Source organism: Triticum dicoccoides, chromosome 3B (genome assembly GCF_002162155.2).
Source record: "Triticum dicoccoides isolate Atlit2015 ecotype Zavitan chromosome 3B, WEW_v2.0, whole genome shotgun sequence".
NCBI lineage: Eukaryota > Viridiplantae > Streptophyta > Magnoliopsida > Poales > Poaceae > Triticum > Triticum dicoccoides.
In genome coordinates, this window is record NC_041385.1 from 36785463 (window position 1) to 36795819 (window position 10357).

Genomic DNA, 10357 nt, shown 5'->3' on the forward strand with positions numbered 1-10357 from the left:
AGTTCAAATATAAATGATATCATTTTCAACCAACATGAATCATATCATTTTGAAATATAAATGATATCATTTTTGATAAACATGAATCATTTTCAACCAACATGAATCATATCAAGTTCAAATCTAAAGTCAGCATACATATGTATATGATTCATTCATTCAACAACATCCATCATATGTAGCCAACTAGTTACAATCCCTCCGACATCCATCATATGACCATTCATTCAAAAAAATGGTGGTAAACTAGGGTTCATATGGAAACTACATATAATCTCTCCAGCTAGTTACTAGAGTTCATATTCAACCTCATACATCATATAGAATAAAGCTAAGCGAACCTAGGATCAACCAAAATTAAAATCTAGTAGGAAAAAATGGTCCATTTTGACCAAATAATGCATCGAATCAAAAACATTTTGACTAAAACTAATTGGAGGGATTGAGAGAGCTTACTTTTCTCATTTAGGAGCCATCTCGATCCGCAAAAATGGTGGAGAGACGAAGAAGATCGGAGGGGGGGAGTGGAGGGATGAGGAGGAGTTGCTCTTTGTTACTGGGTGGTGCGGCTCAGGGGAGAAGATGGGGGGTGGCGTTGGTGGGTGGGCCCTGCGCCCCGGCCCCATGGTTTATAACTGTTCAACATCTATCGCCAGGGTCTCCGGCGGTAGGGTTTCATAGCCTACCGCCTGTGTACCTGGCAGTAGGGTGGACGGCAAGAGACGACTGTCATTTACTCGGACTGACGTGGATGAGTGAGCTACCGCCTAGGCTTTGGTGGTAGCCTTTACAACCCTAGCGCCATGGACCCTGACGGTAGAGAAAAGTGTCAAATCTCGAAATAATTTTGAACCGGGGTCAGATCATGTTAAACTTTTCGAAAAAAGATCAAAACACGAAAGGGTTGTTTGGTTCGTGACTAAGATTGCCAAAGTTTGTCACACCTAAGATTAGGCAAGTTTGACCAAATTAGTTGAGTGTTTGATTTAAGGCACGCCTTAGACAAGCCACACCAAGACCCCGCTTGACATGTACACAAAAAAGTGACAATTTGCCAATTTACGGCTCTCATTTTATTGAGCTAACCTAAGACAAATTTAACAAAAATTGTGTGGCAATGCAAGACTAGAACCAAACAGCCGAAAATTGGCCATCTATGCCCGCTTGGACATTCGTATGCGTTAAGTGCTGCTCAGTCTGATGCCCGCTGCGCCGGCCAGGAAAAAAAATAGTACTACTAGTACTGTAGCAGCAAAGGCAATGGCCGGCCCCACTCCGTGACCTCCGCGGTCAGTACAGTACCGCAAGAATAGCGTGGGTTGTACGCTGGTCACCACTCGCGTTCACGGGACGAAGGCCCAGAAAACCGAGGAAGAAAAAGGCCCAAACCGAGGAAAAAGGAAAACGTTCAAGTGCCTAGGCGATACACGACGGTGCCGAGACGTGCCACGTGACGCACTGGGGCACTCCTGCTCCCTTCTTCTTTAGCAAGAAAGAAAGAAGAAAGAAAACAGTCCCCGGCCGCCGCACCTGAGAGCCCTCATAAAAGTTCGTCGAAAATAATTGGCGAAAAGACTGGATCTTTATCTGCAGCGAGGTGCTTCTGGAGAAGAAGGGTAAGCAGGATTCAGACATCCATCAGGAGATGGGGGTCAAGAAGCCGCAGCCGGCGCCGGAGAAGCCAAAGCCGGAGCCGCAGGTGCTAGTGCCGCCGGTCTTCGACTTCCCTCCCTTGGCCGCCCGCACCAGGTCTTCCCCGTCGGCTCCTCTCTTTCTTGAGAATTCTTTCTTTTGATTATCAATTAGGACTACTTCCCTCTCTTAATTCCTATATTGTCTTGCCCCCCCCCCCCCTCTATTGGGTATTTAATGCACTAGGGTTTGGGGGGATCTCCTAGCTACACAAACTATGGGCTGGAGAGAAAGTAGATAGTGCTGTAGAAGCTAAGTTTTGGTATCATCATTATTGGTTGAGTTTAGCCGCCGATTAACAGTTTAGCTGAAAATTGACAGCCAACGGCAGCTTCCTTCTCGCGCTTGGCCCATCTGAGCCCTTCACATCTCCTGGACCATCCGATGCCACTTAACAATTCACTTCGTTTTAACTGAAGAAAACAACAGCTGCTGACTGACTGACGAACTGAAAGAATTAACATCCTGACAATCTGCACTGCTATCACTACCACTCCCTCCGTTCCCTGATATAAGACCCTTTTAGCTATTTCAATATTGACTACATACATACTAAAATGAGTGAACATATACATATTAAAATGTGTCTAAATACATTCGAATCAAGAAAAAGCTAAAATGTCTTATAGTATTAGAGAATGGAGGGAGTATATGTATAGCTCTAGATTGCTCTTTGATTGTTGTATGCGCGCTCAAGTACATATAATCAATCATGCAGGATGTTGGTGCCGGCATATGAGCTCATGTTCGGAAAGCTCGCGCGACGCAGCCTCTTTGATGACTACCTCCATTCTGGGGGCGTGGATGCGCAGATTGTGTTGAAGCAGCTGGGAGATTCTCATGCTGATCTCACTGCCACCGTATCCATCAAGCAAATATATTTGATTGCTGCTTTTTCTTGTAATTAGTATGGTTCTGTCCCATTCATGACTACAAGTTGTGTTTCAGTAGTATATATGATTGCTGTTGAAGCTTGGTATAAAATGAGTTCTTAAATTATCTATATATACCCTATTTCTTTTCTCTATGTAGCTGCTCAGTTTCAGGACTCTTGTCTCTTTTCCTGAGTTATTGCAAGAAAATTGTTTTCCTAACTTTAAATCACTAGATGTCTACAAATGGGGGGGAAGCTCACTTTCGATGGCAGAGGTGCTTATTGCATACAGTTTACCGTAGCTATATTTTCCAGTTTTTAATGCATACTTGTTATGATGAACACCAAATGGCTTGACATTTTTTTTGTAGGGATTTGAAAGATCCCAATACGTTTGTAGACTTTCTTGTGTCGACTTCAAAGCCGTAAGTTATCTCTTGTTTGTCATGAACAGTTCTAATTCTGTTATGCAAGGTGCAGAAATATACCGATTTGGCTTATAACTTGTATTTTCCAGCACAATGCGGCTGTCTTCAAGCATTTACTATCCGAAGTATCGTATTGGCGCCTTTGGGACATTCCCTTTGAATATGGCAAACAGGTAGGTTGTGTATCTTATATCTTGACTGTGGCTGTCGATCATCTATTTAGTTGTACATAGCTTCCTACTAACATCTTGATGAGACATTTCCATGACCAGGTACAAGATGTTCTTGTTCTTGATTTGTAAATACGATTAGTAACATGGCGAAGTTTATTCTTCTGTTTTGCAGGGCATGCCCAGAAGATTATGGTGTCATGGGTTTAAGATATGGTTCAGAGAATCTATCAATTGGGGCCTCCTTCGTCCCATTTCCTTGTACGCCAATTACTTATAGTTCTACTTGGAGTATTGAATTATGATTGAAGAGTAAAGATGTTATGTACCATGTATTAATACTCTTATCAATTTTAAACATATTTATTTATGTTATTCTCTAATAAAATAATACTTACATTCAGTTATGTCATGGTATGCTGATATGACTTTTGTTTGTAGCGCCTGGTGAGGTACCCTATGGTGCATGGTTGGTTGGGAGAAAAGGGAATTTAAGTGCAGGCGTACAATACAAACCAATAGGTTTGTGTTACTAAACGTTCACTGATTATCAGAGCGATATATTCTACGCTGCAGATTTTGAGGCTCTTGCATATTCTTTTTTATTTAAATATTTGATACTCTTCTGTGTCCACATGGAAAATGCTCCTTTGCTTTTTGAGGCTTCTGTTTACAATGTTAATACTTCATTCAGAATTTACCATAAAAAATTCTCGATTTAGGAAGGACCATAAATAAGGTGCATACAATACATAACTGTACAAGGGTGTTTTTGGACAACTATTTTTAGTTACAAAAGGTCTATAAACCGAAAATTCATATTGTCGTGTTAAAACTAAAAGTGGAACACTAACATGCTGTTCTTAATTTATTCTGAAGCTAAGTGCAATTAAACACCATGATATCATCATTTGGTTTTTCTCTATTGTGGATTTCTATGTAGGATATTACTAGACCCTACCGTGTATTTTATACCTAAGGGATTTTTATAAATAAACAAGCAACTTGTCAAGTTCATGTGTCCACAAGTCTGTGCACTTAAAGACCTTTTCTTTTTACAAATTACAAGATTTCCATGCTATGCATTTACTAGTTGCAATTCTAGGTTATTGTAATTTGCACTGTATCAACTTTAAATGTTCTGCTGACATGTCATATGTTTATTATTACAAGCATTTTTCTATTTGGAGTCATGTGCCGTTTCTTACATAAAGATAGTCGGGATATAGATGTTCACTGTATTTACACTTTCCAGCATTTTGTTCTGTGTCACCAAACGCAAGCATTTTGATTTCTTCTGTGTACAAAAAATATACTCCAACAGGTGGAAGCAAGCATCCTATGCCTTTTACTGACTTGATGAACTGGAATTGTGCAATCGGTTATGGTGTAGGCTCAAGTAGCCCACTCAGCCCTTCATTTAATTTTGCACTAGAGCTTGTTAGAAGTTCGCAGGTTTGTTATATTTATTCCTTATTAGTTGACAAGAAAGCTTCATATTGTGTGTTAGCTGGCAATAGCTTTAGGTATTTTTCACAAGATTAAAAACAGAGTGCCAGGCATGATGTCTATTGGTTTGTTAGGTTGCACTGGCTTATGCATTTTGACAGGATTATAAACAGACTGCCGGCCATGATGTGTATTTGATGCATATAATTAAGATGCTCCTATTTTTAAAAATTTAATACTGCTGTTGTGAACATGACTATTCTTTGGAAGAATTATTTAACTATACCATTCTCTGTTTGTAATTTCAATAAATTATTACTTCTATGGTATGCATGTGTTTGTAAAATGAGCACTGCTATATGCACGACACTATGCACACGATTTACAGACGACAATCCAATCAGTCGGTTGATGCATGGCAACAGACGGCAGCACACCCACAGATGGGCGGTCGTGCAATGGTCGTGCATAGTGTTTGTCGTGTGCAGAGCAGTTCCATTGTAAAATTCCTCGATTTTGACTTACAAATAAAGAATCCAGTGATCTTATGTATGTTTCCTTCGATAGACTATTAAGAAGTGGCCCTCAGCTACTAAAGGAGAACCTTGATATATAAATATAGTTTTTCCTTCATCAAATCTCATACACAGCAAAAGTTACATTTATTTATTCTCACTTAATGGCATTTCCTTTTCCTTGGTGTGCAGCTGGTTGCATCGTTCTATCAACACCATATTTCTGCAAAGGCAAGTGCAATTGCATTTCATTTCTTGATAACTAGAGTTGCTTCCTGCAACTACAATTGGGATTTAAAATATATCTCCTTTATCCTACTTAGCAATTTACTCTAGCAGTTCCATAAGAAAAATACTCTGCCAGCCCTTGAGGATTGGGTTATTTGTCCTGTTGCCATCTTTTCCTAGGTGAATAACAAGTTATATAACGTGCATATTATTTTGAAGATCATTGTTCTAATCCTTTTAGCTAGTTGCATATGTAGGCAAGACCATTGCCATGTAATGGTTGTCCTATATTTCATCTTTTAGGGAAACATTTTCTTGAAAGGTTTTAGGAAAACATTTGATAGACTTCAGTCTGTATTTAATTTGGGGATATATTACAGTTCATTTCTTTGAATACTAATGTTTAAAGCATGCATGCATTAAAATCTGATTATGTGCATTTAAAAGAAATATCATATTGTTTGGAATTCTAGCAGAATAAAATCCAATTTGGGATTAGTGTCCAGAATTACGAACTTAGGAGAAATCATATCCACCCAGTGAATAACAGGATCGACACTTAGGTGAAAGAATTTAGTTTGTGTCTTTCGTGGGTTGAAATAAGAAGTTATTATTATATTTAAATATTTCATCTTAACCAAGAGTCTGCATACTATATCAGGTACTAAATTATCGGGGTGGAGATGAAACTTTGAACTACATTGATCTTGGACTTGAGCTAGCCACAAGGTATACCTTAAACAAATACATATTTATCAGTTTTGCGACTGATTCAGTTTACTACAGCTCCATCTTGTGTGAACTTTAGGGTGGATAAAGACAAACCAACAGATGATGCTGGCAATTCATCGTTTCAGGTAGCTGCAAGTTGGCAGCTTCATACAGATTTACTTGTAAAGGTCAGCCGCACCTCAGTTATTTTCTTTTATGTTAGTGTATCCTGGCAACCGATGCTTCACATGCATGCCATGTCTTGATGGTCTATTTTTAAGTATTAGATATTTCTTATCAATCCTGCGGGAACAGAACTATTTCCCCTGAAATTATTCCGAAATTCCTGTAAAATTAAGAATCCACTGAAATATTTTTGTCGACTAGTCAACGCGGTGGCAATATTTACGAGAACTCGCATGTTGGAGATTTATAACTTACTCCCTCTGTAAAGAAATATAAGATCATTTAGAGAAAGAGGGAGTACATGTTTGGCCTTCCTTCAAACATTTGTTACCTCCAGTTATACTAAATTTGGAGTTAGCTATTCCTGTCTTGATTTATTTGACAATCATCATTCTTATTTTCTTACCAGGGGAAATTAGGCCCTTCGAAATCTTCTGCAGCATTGGCGTATAAGTTTCCACCCTTCTTTACATGTAGTATCACAGGTTTGCAACCCTTCAATTCCTTGAAATAATTTTATTTGCAGGCGCAACTGTGTTATAGCCTTTTTTTTAAGGATGCTGCATAAGACCTTGCTCCTGAGCTTCTCTATGTCTCTATGTTCATGTTGCCATAATATATTATCTAGTTCAGCTCTATGCTTTATTCAGAAAGAATCCGCTGTTTCCCATATTCACAGCAGAGTTTTCAAAATATATTGAACCTAAACACCTTACTTGATTATATAAAGCACCTCAGTGTTCCTATATATCGTGAACTGACCGCTCGAGAATCTGATACAAGATGTTTTGATGCCGGCCTTTAGTTCATGTTATATAGTTTTTGTAATTCTCGTAACATATGAACAATAATAACTATGATATCACCATGAATCATCAGTAGCTAATTGAATATGAAAGGATGCCATCTTTTATTGTAGACATGTCGGTGTTGTTTGAAGATTTCATCCGCTTTCTCAACAATGTTTCCTATTTGCAGTTGAAAATGATCATTCGAAAGGTACAAGATCGTATGGGTTGGGAATTCGTGTTGAGGATTTCAGAGAAGCCAGGTTGCATTTTTTTTGTCACGTATATATGATAGTAGTATGTCAGTAGTATCATGAAGTAAACCAATTTGTTTTGATTACTAATATTCTTATTGATGTTGTGCTAATAAGACTATTTCCTATCTTAATGCAGATACCAAACACTTAATCGAGAGTGTACGGTCTTGAAACAACATGAGATAGACGTTGATGGGAAGAAGCGCACCCTCGAGTTTGACTTTGGTCCAGGCAACTATGACAATTTACCAACGGAGTTGAAACCTATTGACAAAGTATTGTAATTGTAGGTTGTTACACTTGCTCTTCATCATGTAGTCGGGAAGCCCCATAAAACTATCAGTTATTATGGGTGTTAGTAGATTAGTTGATCGACTCTGCTTTGATAAGGAATGTGTTGAGACAGACTGTCATTCAACCGTGAAATACAATGGTACTGTATGCAGTTATCTGTCAAATGTTCAAGAGATAGATCTTCAACTGTCAGCAGGCTTAAGGTGTGAGTTTTTTTTTCTCTCTCTTCAAGTCGGCCCCATCGGATCTTGAATACTCGATTATCTGTACTATTATTAAAAAAACAAAACACATGACCATCAGGCCCATCTAGTTAGATCTAACCAGCCACATAAAAAATCTCACCTGACCTGTGTATGTTTAGCAATTTAGCCATGCAACGAGTCCCTCCCTCCCCATGATCCCGCTGCTCCACCACAGTCGCCGATTCCGGTTTATCGTGAGTTTGTGACGCCCACCGTGCTCTTGCTTGCACCACCGGCCGCCCTCCCCTCCCCTCCCGTGGTCCAGCGCCGACTCCAGCTCCGGCAGACGTTTGGGGGAGGGTCGCCGCTCCACCTTAGAGCATGTCTAGTAAAATCCTCAAATCCTTAAAGCAAGCATGTCTAGTAAAACCCTCAAACCCTTAAAGCAGTTTTAAGGGTTGAGAAGTGCCAGTTTTTTTGGCACTTTTAAGGGTTGAAAAACAAGGGCAAAGACTAGAACCCTCAAACTCAATCCTTAAACTGCTTTAAGGGTTGGGTTTGAGGGTTCTAGTCTTTGCTTCAACCCTAACCTTTAAATCTATCATTTGACATCTCACAATTTATGACTACAAGAATACAATCAACCTCTATTCTTCAGCTTGATCCTACAATAGTTGTCCTCGATCCTTTGCCAATACCGTTTACCGGCTTGATCGGTGCCGGTGCTTGCATCCATCCCCACAGCTGCCCAAGCACGAACCAAGAGGATATCTTCCGCATCGGTGTAGTTTGTCGACCGCGCGTGTGGGCGGGAAGCGGCGGTGAATGCCTCCTCCCCTATCTCGGCCACCTCCTCCTCGTCATCCCCTTCATCCTCCTCATCTTCATCCAAGTCGTCACCAAAGACTAGAACCCTCAAACTCAACCCTTAAACTACTTTAAGGGTTAGGTTTGAGGGTTCTAGTCTTTGCCTCAACCCCAACCTTTAAATCTATCATTTGACATCTCACAATTTATGACTACAAGAATACAATCAACCTCTAAACAAACTACCAAATGACAATCATTGATGCATGGTTTAATAGTTTACATCACAAAATCATCATCCTCCCCCTCTCATCGGCACCATCACCAAGAAGTTGCACCTCGGCGCCATTTCCTAGACCACATGCGGGCTCCATCAAGCATCTCCATAGGCGCCGGTGGAGTCGTCCACACCGCCATCGCCACAACTACTCATCGGAGTGTCACCTCGAAAAGTAGAGGACGCACCACGGAACATCCTCTTCCTCTCCGTGATGTCCTCCTTGTAGTCATTCCACCATTGCAATTGGTCTTCATCCATGTCCTTCTTGGACATCATCATGTGCTCCTTCTCTTCCACCATGAGTTCTTTCCATACCTTTGCCTCTTTGAGCTTGATCATCCTCTCCTCCAAGTCGGCCTTGCTCTTTGCTTCTTCACGCTTTGCTTCAACTTGTGCAAGCTTGACCTCTTTCTTCTTCTCGGTGATAAGAAGCTTCGTCTCCAATGTCTTCGTTGTCAATTCCTCTCTTGCCTTCATCATGTGCTCCATCTTCTCCCTTAGGCTTGACGCCTCTCCTTCCATCTTCACCCTTAGCTTGCCCTTCTTGGTTCCCTCGGGCTTGCCCAAGTTCCTCTCCTCCTCATCTTCACTATCATCCATCCTAAGCATTGCCGACTTCTTGGGTGCGGTCTCTTGATCCCTCAACTTCCACTTGTCAAAGGTTTGAAGCATTGCCCAAGCATGCTTAAATGGGAATGGCTTTCCCTTGGAAGCGGCCATCTCCTTGTACCTCATGCCGGCAATTGTCTCCTATCAACCACACATAATCACATAAGAACCCACCAATAGCATAGTACACACACATAATCAAAATAGTAAAGAGATATGTACTCACATAGTCACTCTCCACGGTTCCACTAGGTGGTGCATCCCTCACTTGGTCCATGTCCGCACTCCAACTAGCACAAGCGGGCTTCATCAACTCCCACCGGCCTTGAAGCGGCCGGTAAGTGCGAGAGATGAACCCACTATTCTTCGGCTTGATCCTACAATAGTTGTCCTCGATCCTTTGCCAATACCGTTTATCGGCTTGATCGGTGCCGGTGCTTGCATCCATCCCCACAGCCGCCCAAGCACGAACCAAGAGGATATCTTCCGCCTCGGTGTAGTTTGTCAACCGCGCGTGTGGGTGGGAAGCGGCGGTGAATGCCTCCTCCCCTATCTCGGCCACCTCCTCCTCGTCATCCCCTTCATCCTCCTCATCTTCCTCTAAGTCGTCACCAACCCTAAAGGGTTCTAGAGGCGGAGCCCCGAGGTCCACCTCCGTGTCTTGGAGGAGGTCCATGAACGAGGATGGGGTTGCCATTTCCTCGAACACCTCGTGCGCGGCGGGAGGAGGTTCGGCGACGGCGGCGGGCGGGGCCGCGGGCTTCTTCCGCAGCTTCTTCATGGCCGGAGACGAGCCGACAACCTTGGAGGAAGCCCCTCGCGGCCCATGGGAGGCCGCCTTCGGCCGGCTCTTCCTGGGGGCGGGCGCGGCGGCGGGGGCGGGC

General features: G+C 41.9%; 1 protein-coding gene across 1 annotated transcript; it reads left to right on the forward strand.

Moving 5' to 3' along the window:
• Positions 1-1467: 1467 nt before the first annotated feature.
• Positions 1468-7784, forward strand: LOC119274566. The gene is made up of 14 exons (XM_037555281.1): positions 1468-1749; positions 2411-2552; positions 2801-2841; positions 2938-2991; positions 3084-3167; positions 3340-3425; positions 3606-3686; positions 4489-4619; positions 5321-5359; positions 6018-6085; positions 6165-6255; positions 6663-6738; positions 7232-7304; positions 7435-7784. The coding sequence occupies exons 1-14, from the start codon at positions 1646-1648 to the stop codon at positions 7580-7582; spliced, it is 1218 nt and encodes a 405-aa protein (XP_037411178.1). The 5' UTR covers positions 1468-1645; the 3' UTR covers positions 7583-7784.
• The last annotated feature ends 2573 nt before the right edge of the window (positions 7785-10357 follow it).